Here is a 24,449-nt window from a genome sequence, read left to right as displayed (position 1 = left end):
TATTTCAGATATTATTTTTTATATTCACACATTACAATTAGTGTCTAGGTCTCCATAAAGAAGGGCAGTGTGACACAATGAATAACACAATGGTAGGTATATTTCCTCACTCTTTTTTATATCATAAGTAAATATCGACATAGCTTTAAGACAAGATACACGCTCAGGAAGACTTATTCGCTAGTAATATCTATCAAGAATTGACACACGATAAGATTTAATGTATACAGTTTTTATAGGAAAACATTTATCGCATTTTGAATTGCAGTATAACTTGCAGTATAATGAATGTACATAGGATAGTCATACAATTATTTACAAGTTTATTTGAAATTAAGAATAGAATTAAGATAAATGTTTTCAGCATTTCCAACATTCCAATAAAGACTTCGATTTCGATTAAGTATCATGAATAACATTATTAATATCATCGCAAATTAACTTATTATTAAATTGTATCATGTTTTAAGTTTAATTTTTGTATTACGTTACTAATCCAGAGGAAATATCGAGATTATACTATATGACATTATTCTGCAGCATTTACATCATTAGATCATTACAACTGGATCTTAATCATATAATATAGAATTTCTCTAGCGAAACATTTCTCAGAACAGATTATCTATGACCGATGTTATTATTGAATATTAATCCTGCTTTCGTTTTTTTATTGCGATGTGCGTGAATAATAATGAGTATCGATAAGTATCAGGATGACTAATATCTCATTGTTTTCCATGTTCTTATTTGAATTATGTTTTCCTTTCTAAATAGCGTGGCATTTCGCAATTTACATATATGTATAATAATCTGTCTCTCATTTCTATGTTTTTTAAATCTTTAATGTGAATAATTTATTATAATTTTAAAACCTCGTGAACTATCAATGCAGCTAACTGAATTGTTTATTATTACAAAGATTATTTCGTACCCTCAGAGCGGCGCGACGCGTCGAGACGAGCATGTCGCGCGTTCTTTGGTAATACGAAAGACACTGATCATCTTTGATTTCAGTGTCGAACGCGCGATATCTGTCCGCGGAAAGCTAGTTTCATAAAAGAAATAAGCGAGTGCCGTTTCTTCCACGAAAGTGTCTTTCCTAGCTAAGTCCGATAAATCGGTGGCAGTATAAATTAGTCGCTTTGACGCTCGTAAAGCAAGATAAAATTTTAAATCTCTCCCTCGTAACGATACATAATACGATGTTATATTCATTCCGTCAGTATACGGTGTAGTCTTGCCATTGTCTCTGCTGTCTGTATTGCGCCCCGCTGATCTGTATAGCCTCCGGTGTTCTGTAATACATCGTTCGAGCTCGATCGTTATTGTTAATGCTCGATAGGAATGGAGGACTCGGAACGAACGATTTTTGCTGATGCGGATGCTGTTGCTGCTGTTGCTGCTGCTGATGATTAATCGGTCTGGAAAGTTTGTAGTTGTTTTCGGAAGGTTGTAGCACGGCGTCTCTACCCAGATGCTGTCTGTGAATAGGTAGGACGAATCCGCTCGGCAAATTAGTTTCCTGAACCAAGGTCGGCGTCAAGGCGTCGTTCAGAGTGACGTCGTATTCGCTCTCGGGGATATCCTGAAGTCGATGCGTTACTTCGTTGATTCTCTGTTTGGCTCTGTAGCTATTGCCAGGTCCCGAAGGCAGGTGGTCCGGGATATCCTCGTTCTTATACGTCGAGCTGTAGACGTTCGGCGTGGTCTCGACACCGGCTCTGACTTTGCTACGGATCGGAGAACCGGTCTGCACGTTGCCGGCATTCGCGTACTTGTCGCTCGAATAATCCTCCGTCCACTTAGACGTTAGACTTTCATCTTGATGATTGCGTAAATCGTACGATTGATTCTGAGTAGAATATCCTTTGGAAGAGTTCGACAGATCTTCCGGACTTCTCGAGACCTCTTCTTCCTCCACTTTTTCGTTGTGCTTTTCAATCGGTCTTCGTAGTACAGGTCTAAATAATGCGCTGTCGTATTCATCTTGTTGTTGTGTCTTCTGAAGATCGCTCTGTATGGCTTTGTAAACATCATACTGTCTGTTGTCCGATTTCAGTGATTCTTGATGATTGATGTTTTTGTTATCTTCTTGCTCCTCTTGTACATAATAACTCTTGTGTTCGTTTTCGCCTAAAGCGCTTCGGTGATCAGTGGTTGTTTCTTCCTCTTTTCTAAGCAAATGCGGCGCTTTGGAACCGACTGGTAATAATCCTCTTGGATTAGAATTACCTCCTCGAGATGGCAAGAAAGGTCTCTTCACGATTCGAATAGCGGTTCGAGTTGGAGGAGGAGACGGGGACGGATCTTCCAGCGGCTCGTCGTAATACTCTGACGAGTATTCGTCCGTATACGCGACCTGATGATGACTCTGTTCGTTTTTACTCTCCAGGTCTCTGTCTTGATAATCTGCTTGCTGAGACGTTCTCTGAGATTGTCCAGACAAATTTCTGTAATTCTGATAATCTTGAATATCGCTCGCTACGCGATCGCTTTGTGTCTGAATAGGTCTGGATGGCCGTTCTGAATATGGCTTTTCTGATCGATCAGTCACCGCATCCTTGACATCTATTTCAGACTTATGAATAAGCTGTTCCGGTAAGCAGGTCGTTGTAGTTGTTGTTGTAGTACTTGTTGCGGTAGTAGTGGTTTTCTCGGTTGTGCGATCGTATGAATTCGGTCTTCTGGATACTTCAGTGCCGTCTGATAGATCCTTCGTTCTTGAAGACGATCGGAGTCGATCGGCATCTCTTTCGCGATCGAGCAGCCGAGGCGAGTACGGTCGCTCTTGTCTGTCAGAATCTTGTGATCTACCGCGCGAATCGCGATCCGAAGATCTCTCTGGATCCTGCGATCTTCCTCGATCACGATCCGAGGGTCTTTCGGAATCTTGTGATTTTCCTCGATCACGATCCGAGGATCTCTCGGGAGCGCGATCTTTTCCTCGATCCCTACCTCGATCCCTGTCTCGATCATAGTAGCGATCCCTTGAGCGATCCTGATGCGTTCTAAGTCGTACTTCTTCCGGCGATGAATGATAACGAGTTCTAGAAAAATTATTAATTATTATCATAATTGTTATTAATTAATAAACGATTAACGTGAAGATTAATAGTCGCGTTAAACTTTTATAAATTGATTTGTGCAACAAATTTGTTTTGTGTTTATTAAAAAGCAATTTTAAAATTTTATATCAGAACTTAATGAAAAATATTATTAACGACTAAATGTTAAAAATGTGTATGTCTATCTTGATATTATTATATATAAAAAAAAAGAGATTTTTCATACAATTATATTCATTGTTGATAATATTATATTATTACAATTCAATATATCCAAAATAACAGATTAATTTTTTTGTTTTCAATTTAGTACTTTGTATTTATATGAATATGATTTGTGTTTAGTAGAGTTTTAGTTTATTGAATATAATTGTATCGGTGTTGTGTACGTTACCTTACCTGAGGGGACGGTCTCTATCTCGAGTTTCATAAAAATCTCTGTCTCTGTCTCTATCCCTGTATGAAGGTCTTCTTCTGAGCGGTCTTCTGATCGGTCTAATATCCTCTAATTCGTCCTCGTAATAATCATCCTTTGCCAAATCTACCGGTCGTCGTCGTGGTTCCTCTTTAATTATAATTTTTATTATTTTTTTAAACAGCGATTTAATAACTTTTATTCTGAGGAGAGATTAATTTTACCTGTTGGTTGCGCGGGAGTTGTTTTGTACGCATATCTATCTTGTTCCGAGAGTGGTACCGGTCGCCTAATCTTGGGCGGCGTTCTCGGTCTTGCATAAACCGAACTGCTGGGCGCAGCTGGTTTCACCAGACCTTCCGCGTTGGATGACGTTGCACTCGCCGAAGGCACTGCAGGTTCCTTATCATCGTAATCATCTCTATACCTAGCGTGAACGTAAACGTAAATCTTATAAAATATTTTACTCTACGAAACTATACAAGATATAAAAAACATAAGTAAATACTATTATATCTAAAATATATAACAGAGATTTTTCAACAAGTTCTCTCTCACCTCTTATCAGAGTATCTTGGATCATCGGTATCTCTGTTTCTCGACTCCGTTTGTCTATCGTACACATCTAAATCATCTACCTCCCTCGACGTTGATCTGATACCCTGATCTGGATTTCTTCCCCGTGGTCTCGAGTCATCTTCCAACGGATCTCTCGACCTCGGTGGGTCTCTTCTGTTGCCTCTACCCGAGTATCTGTCCCTAACGGCGTCTCGATCCCTATCGTCTCTGCCGCGTGGTAGCGGATCCCTCTCTCGGAAGTCGCGATCCCGTTCCCGGTCTCTGAATTCGCGATCCCTGTCACGTCTGTACTTTCGATCGTCGTAATCGTACTCGTCTCGATCGGCGAAGTCTCGCGATGGACGACCGTACTCGTCGTCGTAATAGTCTTCCTCATAGTAATCATAGGGTCTTCTTCTCGCCGGTGGTCTCCTCCTAGGTGGAATTCGGTCACGTACGACCGGTCGACTGGTCGACGCGGTAATTGGCGTCACGGTAGTCGTAGTAGTAGTCGTAGTCGTAGCAGCTTGATAAAGAGCATCGTTTCTGTGCCAATACTTCTTGGAGTTGGCGCAATCGACCTCGGACACAAAGTGGCAAATGAAGGTCTTCTGATCGAACGCCGTGAAGTTGGCGCACAGGAAGTCGTAGCGAGTGCCGAAGAGACAGTGATGATAGACCTTGAAAAAGACATTCAAGCGAGATATAAGACTGATTGCGCGACACACTAGTAGTTATCAATGAATTTTTAAAATTAGCGTCATATTAATTATTATAACGACGATCGGCAAAATATATTTTAACGAATGGACGAACGTTTGAAATCGAATGGATCGATGAGTGAAAGCGGGCGACGAATCGGCTGTCAGGTTTTCGAGATTTTTGAAGATGTTTTTGTCGTTTTTTAAAATTTTCATTTGCGAATCTAACTCTCGATTTGTTACGTCTTCTTCAGATAACGAAACGTCGACATGACGATTTAGCACACTTTTCACCGCGAACGAACGCGAGCACGATCTTACCGCACGCCACGATGTAGCTTTCACACGGCTGGTGCATGTGTGCGACGGCAAATAATTGCATCGAGTCGCATAAATGTGCATCTTGCGGTAGAGAGAGAGAGAGAGAGAGAGAGAGAGAGAAAGACAGAGAAAAAGAAGAGTCATTAGTGTTTGCGAGGGCTCGCTGTATTATCTGGAACGCACAAGCACCAGTGAATTATCTGGGGAATTATCTAGAATCATTTAGAGCACATCCTTTCGGTAAGCGTTCGACACCGTTTCACTGAAATTCTGATAAAAAGAAGGGGCTGGCTGATCTCCTCCAATAATAGATCATGAATCTTACTCAACCCGCCATGTAAATGTCAGACGATCATTGAATGCCTAATCGCGCGTTTAATGAGCCTCGCGCGATGAGAATAATTTCAGTATAGTTAGAATCGTTATATAAAACTTTTGCTAGAAATATATCCTTGTCCCGATTTATCTTCTAGTCTGTTGAATTATATGAAAAATGCATTTTGTTAAATATTTGACAACAAATTTTTTGGCACAAAATTTATTTTATAAAACACCGATTCTCTCTGGAAATTCTGGTCCTCTGTAATTTCAAATCTGTGAAGAATTTACGGTGGAAAGTTGGTAAAACGTTTGTCAGAATTTCCTTTATGCCGAATGCAGAAAACAAATCGCGGTTATTTGCATTAGAAATGGCGTTAGAATTATTCAGAACGCGTCTTTCTTTATTCGACGAGTATTTTCCGCATACAATCTTTCGCATCTTTAGTTTCGTCAGTGAGTTACAAACTCCACGTTCTCGTAGACGTTACAACGCTCTATATCGATCATGCAGCTCGGGAGCATTAATCACCAGGGCCATTACAATTGTAAATTCGCTCGGGGCTACGGGAAAGATCAGAAAATAATCCAAGCGATCGCGAGTGATTTCCTGGCAGGAAGCCGGCACGGCGAATTAATTGCTCATTTCCCAATTTCTCTTCCGTGACAAATCCTTTGCAAGCTGAGCACAGTGATGTAAATCGTCTTTTCGATGTTTTTTTTTTCTTTTTACACGGCGTCGCACATGTGGAGCCATAGCGATCTCGGCCGACGAATCTCGCGAATCTCTACGTTATTTGCATGACAATAGTACATTCGCTCTACAGCCCCGTGAAAATGATCGATAAGAGATGATCGAGTCGAGTACATCGGAAAGAGGCTGCTTTGCAATCCTTCGCTTTCACAATCGTACAGGATTTTCGCGCGCACGTGAATCGCGGAACGGTCAGGGACGGGCAGCGTAGCGAACCACGAAAGTCCTCTTCCTCGGCTTCTTTCCACGACGACCTTGTTATTGCGGCCGGCAAAACATTTTTCACTTTCGATATCGATTTCTACTCGCACTTGCCTTGTTGCTTTTACAATCGACGTGATAATGGTATATACACCGATTATTTGAATTTTCGAAAATGACGATCTTCTATCACGGTACAAATTGGCAGGGAGTGTACAACAAATAATATGTATTATTATACTTGTTAGAAATTCTCGTTCATTATTATGGAAATAGCCTGCATTAATTGTCTATGGGCGGGTGTATATCGTTATAGAAATTGATATCATTTAAATTACGGTGAACGCGAAGTTAATCTTCTTAATTTTGTATAATAAATATTACGTCAGATCTTTCGCTTACGCTTGTTCCCACTATATAGTTGCGTATATTAGTGTATGTGTACGTGTATATGGTAATTATATCAGAAGAATAATTTGATTCCATTCAGAGGAGGCAAATAAATTTGCGTCGTTGCAACGATGATTTCTCAATCGGTCGTTTTTCAAGCTGATCCCGTCATGCCAGAGGATTCACGGTGAAACGATCGCTCTCAGCGATGATTGGTAAAAGTGTGCTCAATCGATACGCATTTTTTGCATTCGCATCTCGTTCGAGAACTCGCTTTCGTTCATGGCTGCTCGCATCGCGGTGTCGATGCTTATCAATCAAGTTCTTTATAGATGCTACCGTTGCTAGTACGAATCGGATCGTGATTACTGTCTTTCGCCAGCATTAGAAACGTCAATAAACCCGAGGTAACGCGCACCGATCATTGACACCTGTTTATTACGGGACGGAGACATCGCCAGAAGAGATCTTTCTTTTGAGAAATTTATTCAGGCGACGCCGACTTTTCTATCACCGCGGTCAGCGTCGACGGCATCAGCTTTTTTGCCAAAAAAATAATTCTAGCTTATCGTCTGTCACTAATTATATTTCTAATTACAAAGTAGAAGCGATGAAGCTTTAAAACATTTCGATCACAGTCTTGTCGTGTTTGGTGTAATAAACATCTTTCGACGTAGATTACACGCGCTACGATTGTAATCTTTCTTTTTTTGTTTCCAAAGATACAATATCGCGCTGATATCGCCCCGATTAGATATTATTTTTGCAACATAAGTATCATTAAATTAATTACCTGGCACTTGTGCGGCACGCTGGCGTAGAATCCGTCGTGCAAGCCGTCGCATTTGAAGTCAATATCCTCGGGTATACTATTATAGAATGGATAATCACTGAGATTATATCCATTTAACTCACGCGGCAGATTCGGATCCCATATGTAATCGATTTGCGGAATTCCTGTTAAGGTGTGCCCGGTCGTTCCGTTTGTTTCGATCGCGACTGTTGTCGTCTGGAAGAAAAAAATGTTACAATTTCTTTTTTGAGACCTCGAACTTTTCATAATTTTTGCAAAAATTAACAGATTCGAGAGAGTACTCAAAAGTTAGAAAACTTTAACATAAACTTATATACGTTTATGTCACATTTTATGAAAATAGCTTTCATTTTCTGCGGGAAATACGAGCATCGATTTTGTCGTAATAACAATTTCCGTAGACGGAAAAGCACATTCGCGTCCGACAGACTATAGTATCTGATAGAAAAGTTATTTTACGCTTCAAGAAGCCGCTGTGCAATAATGCTTAGTGATGAGCGCTCGAGTTCGATTTGATGATGAACCTGCGTCGCGCGCGCGTTGAGTTTAATTTAACGTTAATTGATTTGACGCCAGGGCATAAATTAATCGAAGTGCTTCGGCGCCTCCGCAGATACAGATACTGATGAGTCGATCAAATTGAATTTACGTAGCATACAATAAGTTTCATAAGGCAATGATGTCTTTTTTAAAAATTATTTAGAACATGATGCACGATATTTATCATATTATCACGCTTGTCACAAAGCTGCTACCTTGATTGTAAGATGTTTTATTAGCGATTAATTTACATCTGTTGCATTTGTTTCATATATATGTATGTATGTATCTCTTGCGAGATTCCCTTTTTATTCATGAAGAAGTGTTGTTTCGCGAAATCAGAATTTATTTGGTACACACGTAATGCTCAGAGCGACTGTGTGGAATTGGTTTTGCAACATTTCGACAATTGTATTTCTCATGCGTAACGTGAATAACATGATTGCTACATCTAGCATCAGAATTAGACGTGATTTTAATTTAATTGTTTTTTTAAATAGAAATGTACAATTTATAGTACTAGAACAATACAAGCGCGCGCTATGCGCGCGCCATTCTTCGGTTTTATGTTAAAGAAAAAAGATATTTTTTCAAAAATACTATAAAGTTTGTTTAAACTCAATTAATATTTTTCACAGAAATTAGCTGATTAAAGCGTTAATTTTAAAATAATATGTTCAAAAATTAAAATAGTAATATGTTGTAAATAATATGTTATAATATCTTATTCTCGATTAATATTTTTTGACAAAAATCAGCTGATAACTGTCAAAAATATTAACCAAGTTTAAAGTATTATAACATATTATTTAAAACATATTATTATTTTAAAAATTAATTAGTAAATTAACGCTTTAATCAGCTGATTTCTGTCAAAAAATATTAATAAAACGAAAATTTGCTACTTAAATATTTTAGCTTACATATTTATATTTGTATTGTGTATGTTATAATGCAAAATAATAAGATTATTCTAATATATGCATGTATTTTATTTGTTACAGGTAGCAGTGCGATTCACGCGTCGTGTCGGGAGTGCCGTGTAAAGTGTCGGACAATCGTAATTATTCGTGTTTTCGCGAGTGTCGTGAGTGCTACCATGGACCAAGAGAGGAGGAGGAGGCCCAGGGAGGCATCGGGCGACAACGAGGCAACTGTGAGGTATGCAAAAACATTTTTGCTAAACTGCATCGTTTATGAAATATTCGACACACACATATGTGTATACATAATTTGAATATTTTGTTTTCAGATCAACGTGCTGTGTACTACAACTCCGCTTTGGCAGTATCGGTGAGTGAGAAATTATTTATTTTATAACATTTCTATAGCGGTAATGCGGGTGTATATAATATGTTGAAAATATTAAAATATTAAAATAGTAACATTTTAAATAATATGTTATATAATATCTTATTCGCGATTAATATTTTTTGACAAAAATCAGCTAGTTATTGTCAAAAATATTAATCGAATTAAAAATATTATAACATCTCTTTCTAAAAAAGACATGTTAAGGCGATTCTCGCAAGTATTGTTGCATCTTTTCTGCGATGCTGATTGTTTTGATTATAATATAACGCACAACGCGAATCTTGACAGCCAATGAGCATCGCGGAAAAGCGACAACAATAAACTTCGATATGCGAGTGTCGACTTTACATATCTTTTTTAGAAAAGAAAAAAGGATCACTTATAAAACATAATATTATTTAAACATCAAACATATTTTATAATATCAAAAATTGAATTCATTGAATTTATTTCGCGATTTTAATCGCTGATTTATAATCGTATGTTGCAATTTCGATTATGTAAAGTCGATCGATCGTAAATCTTAAAACCCGAATTTATTGGCTAATTGTTAAATTAAAGACTGCTAGATAATACTTGAGAATTAACCATCTTGCTTTGTGAGCAATTATGATAATTCTTTGTAAATACATACTTCCGAATTTGCGTTTTCATTTTCCTCTACGTGAGGCTCCTCGGTTGTGGTGGTGGTCGTGGAGGTTGTCGCAATTTTGAATTTCGGCCTGGCCTTGAGTGCTGCGGAGACCACATGGGCCAAGAATATTCCTACAAATATAAAAAAACCAACCTCAGTATAGGGAACGTTGATTTAAGAATTATTGGAGCAATTGCGAGAGTAATCATAGAAATGAGTTCGAGGTAAATATAGTTCGCTTAGATTGCCTTAGAAGTATCGATGGACACGAGCCGATGAGCCGTCCGATACATTAAGGAAAAAGGCCACTACGTATCCGTGGATTACGTAAATCGCGGAGAAGCGTCGGCGTTGCAAAACTTGGACGTGAAGTATTGTGAGAATCTAACATAAGTGTTGTAATTTTCTCTTGCTGAGAGCGAGTGCATTTGGTTGGGTAATTGTTCTTAAACGGATCAAGGCTGTCTATTGATCGTTTCCTTTCCACGTTTTGTTGATTTGCAATCGAACCATATACGTGATAACGTAACAGACTTATAATATATTGTGTATCGATCTGCAATCAATTTATCATGAATTTTTAGTCTTTATTTTTCAATTGTTTCTTATTTATTTCTTTTATTGTTTAATTTATATTATTTCTTCCTCTCTTTCTTTAATTCAATTTCTATAAGTTATTTTTCTTTATGATTTCTCTTACTGTTATTCTTTATATTATATTATATTATATTGCGTTAATATTTAATTATCTAAAATGAGTAAAAACCGGAATTTCCAGCGGCCATTTCCAACTATTAGACTTCGTAGACCTTGCTACTGAATCATTTGTATTGTTTTGAAGTAGTTCAAGGCTGTTTTGAGAGCTAGCAGCTGAGGAAATTAAGACGTAAAGAGTGAATAATTTGCAAAGTGTGAATTAAGGTAAAGATTGTTTCTAGCTTTTTTATATTTTTATCTCCCGAGGACGTGCATCTTTATATAGGCGTGAACGTAATCAGTAATTCATGCTCTAAGAATATATTTGATTTGATACGCTAGGTATGATTTTTCGAGGAAAGAGAAGCGAGAATTAATAAGTGCTATATATTTTATCTGATTAATTAATAATTAATACTTATAATGAAGAAATAATTGCAAGTAACCGAGTAAGCATTTTTATAATGCTTGTAATCATTGTTTTTACGATCGTTTTATGTTTCTCGCTCCCGTTATTTTCGACACTCTAGACTCTCGAATGTATGGTGCGGAAAAACGTGTTCGCGCGCCTTGATTAGGACTGCGGCTACGTGAACACGGCTTTATGGACCGGAAAGTGGACGTCCTCGAAGGTGATGTTGAAAATGTGGGCTCGACGACCGATCGTGTAACAGAATCATACTTTTCCAGGATTTGCAATCGATAACAAACCGCGCTACACAGGTCGACATTGTATAAAAATGAATTATGAGAACGCGCTCGCATTCTGTTTGTGGGAAATGTTAACGTAGGCGTGCTCCCCTTTCATAGAGATACAATTACGGTAGATCTGACGAAATCACCATTGTTATACTATTACTGTGTCGGCATATAAATGTTTACTTCATCCAATTGTCTATTCCGCGACGCGGATTTTCGATCGAATGGGAATGATCTGACATTTTCCTCCCTCGAAGACGCCCTTCATGCCGATCACGTTTTCTTTTACCTTACTTACGATTTTTCTCATTGAGAAATTACTCGTGTTACGAGATACATTTACGTGTACGTCTGCGTCTAATACATAATTAATGTTTAAACGTTAGTTATCTTTATCGCCGTAAAGTTTATATAGCATCATATATGATTATCGTAAAACTTTTACGATGCTAAGAATAGCAGCCCCTCAATTATTCCGTGATTTTAAAGCGAGATTTTAAAGATCTCGAATAGAACGTTCCCCGAATAGCAGAAAATGTCAGAAAGTATTTTAAATGCTAACAACGATCGATTTAAATCGTGATCGTTCTAATGAATATTACGAATGGAGAATAGATGTGATTTGAATTCGCAGTACGCATTTATATATTGTCGTAAACAGCCGCAAAGTAATTTTTTCCGGCACTTTTCGCACTAGCTTTCATGGAATTCTCTATTTTATTAGATTTGGATTTTTTATTATATCGCAATAAAACGATTGATGTTAATGTTCGTTTTACCGAGCATTTTATCTGGATTCTTAAGATTTTTCGGACTTAAAATTATTCGTCACATGTCTCACATGGCGAGACAAAGAAAATGATCCTCTTAACATTCACGACAGGTCCCCCTTTCTTCGTGGGACCTCTCTGTGAAATGCTTTTGCGAATAACACGCAGTCACGATCGCAAGGCGAATACCAAATGTACATTTGACGTAAGATGAAAGAGATTAATAAGAATCTTGCCACTTAACATTCGAGACTCTCAGTACTCTTTGCATACGGCACTTTTGATTAACCATACATAAAAATCGTCTTTCAAAACTTTTTTAGCTTTTTATTAACGATTGTGTGAGCAAAATATGAAAGTTTTTGTCTTACAATTTTTAAATTAATTCTATATACTTTTATATGGTAATATATGTTTTCAAATAATCAATTCTCTTCAGTTTTAATATTAACAGATTTAATTTCTTTGAATATATCAATTTAATTTGCTCAAGTTGTTTTGTATTGCACGAGGAGTCGCGGTGAGAATCGATCTACGTGCGCGACTTAAAATTCCCGGGTGTAGAAGGTCGTCCACTGCCTCTTCGGCATTCCACTGCGGCCGTGAAAAGTCCAAAAATACTAAAGACACAACGTTAGAGGGAAGGGACTCGCGAGATGGACAAGGGGAGATTCTTTCTTCTGCGGAGCGGCACAAACAGGATTTCAAGAAATAGTAGAAATCGAGTAAAAGTTTCGCTGACAAGCTCCGCTTAGTATTGGGGAAACACGATCGTTGAGAAACGAAGAATCATCCTCCAGAAACTGTGCTTACCGTACAGAGCGAGCAGCAGCAGCCATCGTTTCTCCCGCATGTTGGCACTGAAACAAACAGATTAATCGTATTAGCTAATGGAATAGTCTGTATACTACTTTAATCAAAAGATATTGAAATTAAATCCTTAATTGAATTAAATGAAAGAGTAAAGGTTTCATATAAATCATTAAAATTTCATCTAACATCTCTCTCTCTCTCTCTCTCTCTCTCTCTGTGTTAATATTTCTCTATCGTTATTTTTTTACACAAAAGGTCCTAGAGGGCGAAGAAATTTCTATTTTCGAAATGTCAGTTAAATTCCTCAGGGTGTCGAGAAGCAATCACACAGCACTGCAAATCGGTGAATATAATCAAAGCAGAGAACCTTAGCACTGTAGTCGTAGACTGTAGAGGTGCTCGAGCATATGGGAATGGATAGGAACTTTCTCTGTGCTGTCACCACCGCTAACCATATAATGCAAGGATAATGCGGGTGTTATATAAATGCGCGATCACGTAATATCGGGTGTGACTTTGTAGTAGCGGTTGCGAATGTTTAATTACTAGAGGGTAGGATGCTTCTGCAGCGCACGCATCTGCTTAGCAAAATCTTTCGGAAGAGATTCTCGATGCGATAATCGATAATGTCTATTGACTCAATAACTCGTTATGCTATAATTACGTGAACATATCGTGATAGATTTTGCATTCTTGATAAGAATATCCTTCCTCTGAATCTTGAATTTACATCAGAAATAAATTTTGTACAAGGTATTTGTATATCATGTACATAGATATCGCGCAATTTACTTGTGAAATTTATTAAGAAGTTAAAAAGAAAGGTTTTCTTTCCTATCTTAAATTATTTCTTCATAGATGACCTTTATTTTTCGGACCGTGCCGATCACCGTCGATAATTCGCACTCCATACTAGCATCACGCCTTTAAGATTTTATTTTTTTTCATCTTGTCTGGTGAAAGTAAACCTTGCAATCTTTCAGCATCAAATTAGATCTTGTAAACATAATATATTATATACTACGAGTATACATACATGTATATATATATATATATATATATATATATATATATATATATATTGTATACTTGTTAAAATTTATACAATTTGTGTACGATCGACTATTAATGAGATTTGAATTACAGTGAATCTGATAAAAATTCATTACTCTCACTAATAAATATTAGATCGCTCTATATACGCACAATGTAACTTGATTATATAAATGAATCTCTCTCTCCCGACGCGCGAGATGATTTGAACAAAATACACACCATAGAATTCAATTCCGGTCTATCGCCTTTAATTAAGCAGAAAGGTGGCACGTAATTTTCCAGCGTAAATACATGCGATTCCGCGCACGTTCTTCTCAGTTTCCGCACAGAAATGTGGAACGCTCGAGCCAATCGTACGCAGTGCACCGCGTACATGCTCGCATTAATTAAGCGCTATCGCGCTCCAGTTCTCAGATAGATTTTTATCGTTTCTATAAAAGTAGGGAAGAAAGAGAGAGGATGCCCCCCGCTTGCTAAAGCTGCACAAGATTGTATTATTCGGTTACACAAGTTTTCGTAATTGTTCCTTGTGTTCGTGTCACAACGTGAACGAGTTCTCAAGCGGCATGGGAAACATCCCTTCCCAGATTAAAGATTAATTTTATCCGGAAACTGCGCAAATGAGACCCAAATCTTAACGAGATCTATGAATATTCAAACAACTCTTTCACTCGTTGTCAGTAAAATATAATATTTTTCTACATTTCTACGTTAATAAGTAATATGTACAATTTATTACTGTTTGTTTGACTTTTCGTCAGTATTTACAATCTTTTCTATTTATGGCATCGTGTAGTTTTACGATTATTGCAGATGCATATGTATTCCAAGGAAAAAAAATATAGACTTTTAGAAAAATTATCATACTGTTTAAAGATTCTATTTTATGCATTATACGAAGAATAAGAGAGAGAGAGATAATACAATCTAAACACATTACATTGCGACTTTTATCACCTATTAATGTGTTTCTTGTCGGAAATGTCTTCTTTGTCGAGTTGTTTGTGGAATGTGTTACTCGCATAACGTTACCTTACGGTAAATTACGTTGTATTACGACATACAAGTAACGGTCAACCATGCTTATTAAAGGTCACCGGAAGTGATGGCTCGTACGACGAGTCACTTTATTCATTAGACTTTTTAAATTAATCTTCGCGAGTGTGTAGCGAAAAATGTTTTAAAGATTTTTAATCCTTTTCTTGAATAAACTAAGAAAAAATTATTAAAAAGAGACGCGAACAATTTTCTATTTTTTTCCAAATAAATAATAGCATTCTAGAGAATATTTGCAACTTTGAGTCAGTTATTTTATTTCTTTTGTAATAATTTATATGGAACTTCTATGCGTTTTTCCAACTGTGACAAACAAAATTTTTTGAACGAACGTTGCGTTAAGGTGTGGTTACAAAACTCGCCTTCAAAAACACAGTATGCCAAAATAACAGGCTTTCATTTCCTCGTGCGTGCTATTCGAATGCTTGCTTTGAGGCGTATTATTGAATTAATCACCGATAGAAAAACTATGCGACTAATGTCGAATGCAATGCGATACGATGATAAGAAACATTAATTAAAAGATGCGATTACATGCTATGAATTGCGAAAGCTCGATACGGAAATTTTCTTCGCCTTTTGAGATTATTCTTTTTCTCGTTAACGAAAATTACTGTGATTTACACACAGAAATAAGATAAAATTATATATCACATGTATTGTAAATGTCAAAAATACAAACTGTAATTTAGAGGGATTCTATAAGCATTCTATAATTAAAAGTGACTTAGTGATTTATCGTGTTACCGCTTGTGTGAAGCCATAATTTACATAAACAGCTGGTGATTGGTGATTGACATTTAGAATCTAAATATCAGGATGAGGAACCAAAATATAAATGTGTATTTTATGGGTACAATTTTTTATTTTTTTGCCAAAGTTTCTAATAAAAGGATAAACAACTGATATTTTACGCAATAATGAAGTACAAGAAAACAACGAAAGTTTTTGAAAGATTATTGATCTTATTGCAGCGAGTCTTTGCCATTTTCCCATAAAGTAGTGAACAAAGCCAGATTAAGTCAGACACGACGCGCGTCAATGCGATATTTATTTAAAGTAGGTCTGTTTAAATAGACTTATTGTAATCTGTCAAATGGATCGATCGTGAACATAACGTCATCTCGTCATTCTAATTTTCATATCACACTATCCGCACATAGAGTGGAGTATCCGTTACACTAGTTACAAGAATATTGCTTGCCTTGTAGGTAGAAAGTGTGCAATTGTGTAAGGCAAACATATGCAGAGCAAACGTTAATAATCGCAACGGGAGCTGTTGATCGTGCGTTCGCGTAAGAAGTATCCTTCGTAAATTATGTAGATTACTATGTAGTTGTGTGTAGAGTATGATAAAACGTTGAATTTGTTTGGACGCTCGCCAGGGCTGCGTCGAAGATTTCCGAGATATGCGAATAAAACAAGATTCTGCGCAGTTGTGTCCAGAGTGAAGTAAACAGGTGTCGCAAAAATCGATTTTGATTTTTTTTTATATTGAATATATTTGAGAATGACTTATGGGGCTTCATATTTAAATATATAGGAATAAGCTTAAGTGTGCGCTTTATGTCTAAATATAGGAATACCTGTATAGAAATGATCTCTACATTCCAGAGCATTAAAACGTTAAGTAGAGTGGAAAATAAAATTTGTGACGCTACAATAAAAAATAAATTAGAAATTATTTCTTAACGCCAAATAAAAGCAAATTAAATTTGAAAAGTTGAATTTGTAAAATTATTTTGATAAAATGTATTTTTATATTTCCTTCTATATTTGATATAAAAGGATCTATTTGATATAAGGAAGAAATTCTATTAGGAAACATTATTCATCTTGAATGGAAAACTTTCTAATTTTACCATGTTTTCATGAACTACTGGATTTTCTTGAAGTGTTATAATTTTCGTTCTATTTCGTCAATATATCGTGTTTCCGTTCTAACGCTAGAACGATTTCTCCCATTAAAATTTAGAAATTTTTCAATAATTTTATAAGTTTTCTGTGAGGCTATATATTTTGTTAATTTTATGTTATTTATAAATATAACATATTACTAATTTACGGGTGAAGGAAATATATAGAACTTTTTTTTCACGGATAAAACAAGTTTAACGAATAAATATACGTGCGCAGCTTTTAATTGTATAGTGGTATATTCGTAAATTAGTTTCTAGCACCTACATTCACGAAGTTTATCGTACGCTCCAATGACCAGGAATTAAAATAATCAGGTTCATTTATCACAAACTAACTTTTGCAACAAAGTGATATCGTTTGATATTCTTATCAAATTAATTGTTATTTTTATTAATATTATTGATTGTAATTTTAATTTCTACATTTAAAATGTTATTTTCAAATTTGTTGACGCACACACACTAAGTCAAACATATTTTAATTTTTATCGAAAAAATTGTTGGGCAATGATTCGGAATTCATTCGATCGAATCAATCGAAAAGTATTCTTGTCGATCCAGACGAGAGACCGGCTCTGAAACAAATAATTTCGCTCTCGGCTGAGAATAAAACTCATTCGACCGTAAAGCATCGTTCGCGTCGTTTTGTTGACTTATTATACAAGATTTATACAACAAATATAAAAATTTGTACATGCGTAGATAATAGATAATTATAAAAAAAGAGAATTTTGCGGTTTTCCTAAATCTGTGTGTTAAAAGCTGGACATTCTTAACGTATATCAATTTCAATTTCAAGGAGCAAACATTAATATAATATCAACATGATTAATAATTCTGAACGCTTCATTACGAGGCTTTTACGTAAGCGCGAGGTGCTAATAACGCACGATAGATATCGTTTTGATATATTCGGCGAAACTATTCGAAAGTTATTATTTAAGAGCAAGCGGAGAGAAAAATCGGACGAATCCACCGTGTTTTGCCTCCTACGAATTTCTCCCCTAAGAAGAGAGGTCTGTGCTTCGTGTATAATTAGCGCGATTAATGTGTCGTGAAGCCGGTACTTCACCGCCATCTTCTTCCCGCTCTTCCTATTCCGTGCGAACGATTGTTCGTTAGAGAAGAGAGCACAATGAGATCGATGGGGGTCCATATAAGAGATATTTTACGGCATGGCGCTTCCTACCGCGTTGTAAATTTCTTTATGTAAATTATACAGTAGTTTATTGTAGTTTTTTACGTACATTAAACTTTTACGAAAGCAGTAGATATGATTGAATGTCGCAATAATTCTAGGTATATATATATATATATATATATATATATATAATAATTATAATTTATTTTATTACTTTTGCCAGTGACGCATACACGAAAATTCGATTGCAAAATAATAAAATTTATATCGAAAGTAAACTCTCGCATCATCGTCACATATCGCGCAAAAAAGGTGTGACATACTTTTTGCTGGTTGACGCATTCGATCACTGGTCTGGTTTTCTTACTATGAAAGTGCTGATGGCTCAAATTTCGTTTTGTCCCCGGGCTATACGTCACGGGCTTTCAAAAGGCTGATTTCTATCAAACAATTAAGATTCACATGTTGCACCAACAATTCATTTCTCAAATTTCTATAAAACGTGACGACATTATCCGCTCGAAGAAATCGAAACAGCAAAAAATGATGTCTATTAACAGAAACAATAATCAATCTCAATTCAGCATTCATTAAATTCGTGAACTTTAGCTTCGCCTCGAATCAATATAGTGACTTTTTACAACGAGTCTTTTACTTGATAATGATAAGTAGTGACTTCAGATGCATACTGCTATTTTTATTTGCACTCTACTCAGAGATACGCATATATACATTCTCCGAACTCATACACCTTTGTCCGGGTTATCCTCTCAATCATTTATTCATCCTCTTCTCCGCGAATGCGATTATATCTTCCAATTCCAAGAGATTATTTACAGTGAAATGTGTGCGCGCTAGAGGATAGAAGGTAATAATTACCGAGATTATTAAGCCATCCAATGTCATCATTAGCGATCAAAATTTTATTTATTCCCGTTCGTAACCATATCTCCCGTGCAATTATTCGAAAGGCATGTTAAATGGAAGATATATTTTACCGTTATATTTTTCCTTCGACACATTATTTTACCATTCAAGCAACAAGAATTTGCTCCGATGATCGTCGTACTTTTTTTAGCGGGAATCCGTCCGGCGCTAATGATCGATCGCTAAAATAGAATTTGGTTCGTGGTCGCAAATCGTGCGGATCGCAAAACTACCCGGGCGTTCGATTATGGCGAAGTCGCTCGTTTATTTTTCCGTCGGCGTATCGGGAGAAAGCCGACCGTCGCTTGCTCGCGACATGGATTATGTCGTAACGCTGTCGTGGCACTGTGCAATATTGTTTATGAAAAAGATTGTCCCGCAAACGGCACATCGGGGGGAGCACGTGTTTGCCGCCGATGTTGCTGCACCCTCCGTCGTCGATCCATCGGCATGCTAAGACGAACGAGCCGACCGCGCGGTTATGAAACTTTTTTAATTACATAACGACGACGTTCTCGCGCGCGGCGAAAATTCTCGCGCGTATTGCGGTCTTGTCCCTTTTGTGGGCCCAAAGTATTTGTCCGAAGTTGCAGACGGATACTTTAAGATCCTTACAACGAAACGAGAAGAATCTACGCAAGTTGAACAAACTTTGGGATATTGACTAAGATATAAATTCTGGCGATGAGATTTTTTTTACTTTTAATCATTGAAATTGAGTGATTCGAGAGACTTGTGATGAAAATATGTCGCGATGGTTTAAGCGCAAGAATTGAGTCGCAAGAAGTGGAAAAGAAACAAAAGAGACGGGTCTCGTTAGAGGAAGAGCTGGCAAGGCGTGTCGCGTCTAACGCGTTCCTCTCGCAAATTAAATTCACTTTCGAACGTGTATACAATCGCCTCGCGGAATCCACCGATTGAAAGTGAACGTGGTGGACGCGTTAGAACTCATTGGACGAAGCGAGACGATGAATTACACAAGTAAAAGAGAGGCAAAGAAAGAGAGAACGGTGATTTGAGGTATATCGTCGAGGTTACGGGAAACTTATTCCGTCTAATCGATAAAGTGATCGATTGTGGCAACTTGCGTATACGAGTGAGATGAATTCTCGATTTAGATAAATCCACGATAAGGGAACGTAGCGAGATATGTTGCTACCGTGAGCTCGATTGAAAGTTAAGTCTCGCTCGTGAAATGTCTCGCCTGAGATAAATCGAGGCCTTTATATTCATCAACTCAATCGTATTTTCTCAGATTTAAATTGTTTTAAACGTTTAAAAGAATCTTTACTCGAATGTCCGTATTCGCGCTAATTAATTATGCGACCGCTTAAATTAGCTAATTATTTCACTCGTCCATTTATCTTTAGGATCTTTCGCAAACGAAAACTTTTCTCGCAATTTCATGGCGTATGATTTATTTCCTGTGCCATGATAAATACGAATAAATTACCATAAGACCGACGAAAGTTTCCATCGAGAATAAGATTCGTGGAGCGAGTGCACCGTGCGTGCCCGATGCGTGCGTGCCGTTGCGAATGTGAAGGTGTATATGTGCGTGTGAACGTTCGTCGCACGTGTACGTCTCTCTTTAAGCCGAACGCGAACTCTCTTCTCGTTATACTCGCGATTCTCCTACGAGCAGATTAGAAATTCGTGACTTTGCCGGAGAACGCAATCGCTCGACTACTCGCGATGGAAAATATATCGCGCAAAAGGAGATCGAGAGTATCGCGCTAATTATTTTTATATTTTTTTTTAAGGCGACGCTTCGCGCGCGATCCTTTCGATTTCGCGCTCATCGATCGAGTGGAAAGTCGGATGTGACAAATTCGATATGATAAAACCAGTTTGCTCTCGTTCGTCGTCTCTGAATCGCGTAAAAATCGGTAATGCAAGAACGATCGAGCAGGAAGACGAGCGAAGGATGCGACCAGCAGCGAAAGTCCTGTCTTTATTGCGATCTCCGAAGCGGCTCGGTTTAATGCTCGCGTTTTTGTAGATCCTTTCCTCGATTCACTCGGATGATTCGTGCTCATCATCGTCGTTGTATTTTTTTAACAGACAGAGATAAGCATACTATTATATTTATAATAACATAATAGTATAATGGTATAATAATGTATATATAATTAAATAACTGACGTTAGTGAAAATACATTAGAGACAAATGGTATTTTAAAATCTTTATTCTTCGGATTTCTCGAGAGTTTTCCCTTAAGGCTATTCCCCTCGGGGCCAACTTACATGAACTGTCGCAAGAGAACAATGATATCCTGACCGCGGGCAGGAGCTGAGAACTCTTTCTAAATAAACACTATGATTAAGGTTGGTGAGGTAATACAAATTTCATTAAGTTCGTCGAAATATCGCGGCGCTTCGCTTTCTTTTTAATAGCGTATATAGATATGAAACAAACTGTAATATCGCGCGCTTGAAATTAATAAAACATATATACGCATCGTGCGTTTCACCGGGAGATCGAAACGGTTTCTCGAACGAGCGATTTAACATTATGCAGATTTCGCAAGATCGTGAGAGTCGCGAAAGCCTTACTTCGAAATGGCGTATGATCGAAGTTGGTTTTTTTTTTTAAATCGCTCGATCTCCTCGATTACGCAGCCCCTGCGAGAGAATGTAATATTATAGCGCATTGCGCGAAAGATGAAAAAAGGACCAAACCTGTCTCTCTCGGCTCCGCTGGTTCTTCGCTAATCCCTCATGAAACCACCGTCCTCACATCGACTGGCACTTGAAATGCAAATTCACAGGTATATACTCTATGCGTATTACGAGAACAGGAGCTAACAGATATGAGCACTTTTCGTTTTCGAGTAAAACTGACGTACGTCCCGGGAAAATGCTCGTCGTTTGGTATTTTTCTCTTCGATGGAACCGCGAAAATTAAACGAGACAAGACAAGACGATAACACGACAAGACGAGAGGATTTTTCGTGCGGGTGCGGGGCGAGATCGCGGCGTCCGGTCCGGCCAGAAGACTGCGCGATGGAAGTGGAAAAGCCACCAGCAGGAGCGTTGTGCTCCGACCACCATCGTCTGGTTGAGAGCTTTCTACGGCCGACGACAAGGCGGAGGAGGGAGTCGAACGGCGCATTGGCGTCTTTGGGGCCCGATCCTAGCATTGGCGTAATCTTTTCGGGGACTTAAGGCCCCCGGGTCGAGAGAGAAAGGCACGCGCACGCGGCGAATAGGCAGAGCACGTAGAAAGACAGACACCTGCGTCGCCACCTGACAGAACGAGAAAGACACACAGACGTAACACCCGCACGCACACATTCACACCCGGAAAGCGGGCTCGATATCGAATTGTTAAGGTCATTGCTGCGTGCGACGGTGATATTTGCTCTCGCATTGCGACAGGATTAATCTCCTCCGACTCCGCATTACAACGAGCCGTTTTGACGTATAATTACGACGGGCATGACATATATGTGCATGATTATAGCCGCGATCGTTTGATTTCTATTGTTGATCCATTACGGTCGACGAGTTAAGTATCGCCGTTATATTCGAGCTTTGTGAGAGATCTAGGTTTAATTGAATGACAGATGGGAGTGGATGGAATCGGTCGATTTGTACACAGTTAAATTTTTTATGACATTTGTAATGTGAGCGGTTCGACACCTATTGTCATGTTAAGTATATGCGTGTATATAAATGGAGTAGTGGGAGGTTTTTATCGAGGCTTTTATCAAAGGTCTTACATTGCTCTCAGAGGTTTCTAAGCCTGCCGCGATCCCTTCGTCATCTGTCACCGAGCAAACTCAGCCTGCACACTTGCAAGGATATACGTACGAAAGATCAATCAAAGATGCGTCGAGTGAAAGTGGAACGTCGAGCATTAATATCTCGACAATGAAGGCTAGAAATAGTCGCAGATGACGTCTCAATTGACGTTTCAATTGATAAGGATATCGCGTGAATTCTAACGAGATGTAGGAAGCTCCTTCCAATTAGTTTTCCTCCGCGACGCATCTTTCGTAATACTTGTAGAGATATCACGCATACGATTCCCATCTCCTTGGATTTTTAATAAATTATCTTCACGGTCGCGCGAATCAAATGGATGTTGTCGTCGATACCAAAGAGAGTAACCGGATCTTCTCCATTATACTTCTCTGTAGGATTAAAACGCTAACACGAGACATTAAGCACGCAGAATTTATATGCTACTTATCAACAACTTCTAATGACATTTGAAGAAAATAACGATGTGCCAATCACGTTATATGTAGGAAGATTTCCCCATTTGCGTTACATGTGGGAAGCGTAATAATCATTTGGAACTGGTTGTCAGAAATATTATACTCCCGTCGTTACATCATGCGAAAAATTCATTGCATTGGTTACGTAATAATGAGCGAAAAATTATACTAATTTATTCAGACGCATTTATATATTTACGAAAAAGTTATTTATTTCTCGGATTAAATTGAAAAATTCTGGCGGTTTAATTTACATTTACAACTTTATTTATTCGTTATAAATTCGCGAATAAATTTCATTCTTGATTTAAAAGGAGATATAATCTTTGTGTCTTTGTGTTGTTAATTAGATATTTAATTTGAAATTGGATGCAATATAAATGTTAAAATAAACTTTCTTTGTACCTAAAAGGGGGATTAAAAGTCTCATCAATAATCGACTAATTGTAAGTGAAGTGAATCCTGCTTACTACAAAAAGGAGCGTCTGGCCTCGTGTCACAGGTTTTGTTCATTATACGGGATCCACGGCGCTTTCTTAGTCTCTTGAGAAGTCGACGAGTCCTTTCTTCCTCTATCATCGACGACCAAGGACGACATTCTTCATTTTTTCCATTTTCCTCTTTTTCCTCTTTTTGAACTTGTGCTCGCTCGCGATTGTGGTCTTTCTTTGCGCGGAAGGTCGAATATATGGAATCAGGTTTAGCCTGATTTTTTTGCATTGGTTGAAAAATTGCCGTCCTTAATGATTTTTATGATTGCAGCTTTATTCGATGCGAGAGCGCTATATTATATATTTTTGATATACAAAATATAAGAAGTCCGTCCGCGGTCTAATGTTTTTATTTATATCTCGATAAATAAATCTTGCATCCTCTTATATTTTAATATACATATTCCAGTTTTCTCTGCGATTTTCTTATCTCTTCGGACCAACAATTATAAGTGCATAAAAAAGAATAAGAGCCGATTAGTTTTTCCGATTAGTTATTTTTACTATCATCACGTTATAAGACCATTCTCTCTCAATTAAGAGAGTGTTTATCATGTTGTCCTTGGAATTCTATAAATATGTGTGTTTTATGTGAAAAACTTTATAATCGAATCCGATGAATGTTCA

At 37.6% G+C, this 24,449-nt stretch overlaps 1 protein-coding gene across 1 annotated transcript; it reads right to left on the bottom strand.

The window, feature by feature from the left end:
• Positions 1–109: 109 nt before the first annotated feature.
• Positions 110–22,123, bottom strand: LOC145934065 (uncharacterized). Its single transcript, XM_083034284.1, has 8 exons — positions 21,788–22,123; positions 13,007–13,053; positions 10,029–10,159; positions 7,520–7,735; positions 4,042–4,721; positions 3,708–3,910; positions 3,468–3,633; positions 110–3,050 (listed from the first exon to the last, which is right to left on the bottom strand). The coding sequence occupies exons 2-8, from the start codon at positions 13,044–13,046 to the stop codon at positions 1,223–1,225; spliced, it is 3,264 nt and encodes a 1,087-aa protein (XP_082890410.1). The 5' UTR covers positions 13,047–13,053; positions 21,788–22,123; the 3' UTR covers positions 110–1,222.
• Between the last annotated feature and the right edge of the window lie 2,326 nt (positions 22,124–24,449).

This window comes from Prenolepis imparis, unplaced genomic scaffold, assembly GCF_030444845.1.
Source record: "Prenolepis imparis isolate NDT839.2.m4 unplaced genomic scaffold, iyPreImpa1.0 SCAF_3, whole genome shotgun sequence".
Classification (NCBI taxonomy): Eukaryota; Metazoa; Arthropoda; class Insecta; order Hymenoptera; family Formicidae; genus Prenolepis; species Prenolepis imparis.
The sequence above is the reverse complement of the archived record's forward strand: the minus strand, read 5'-3'. Positions and strand labels throughout refer to the sequence as shown.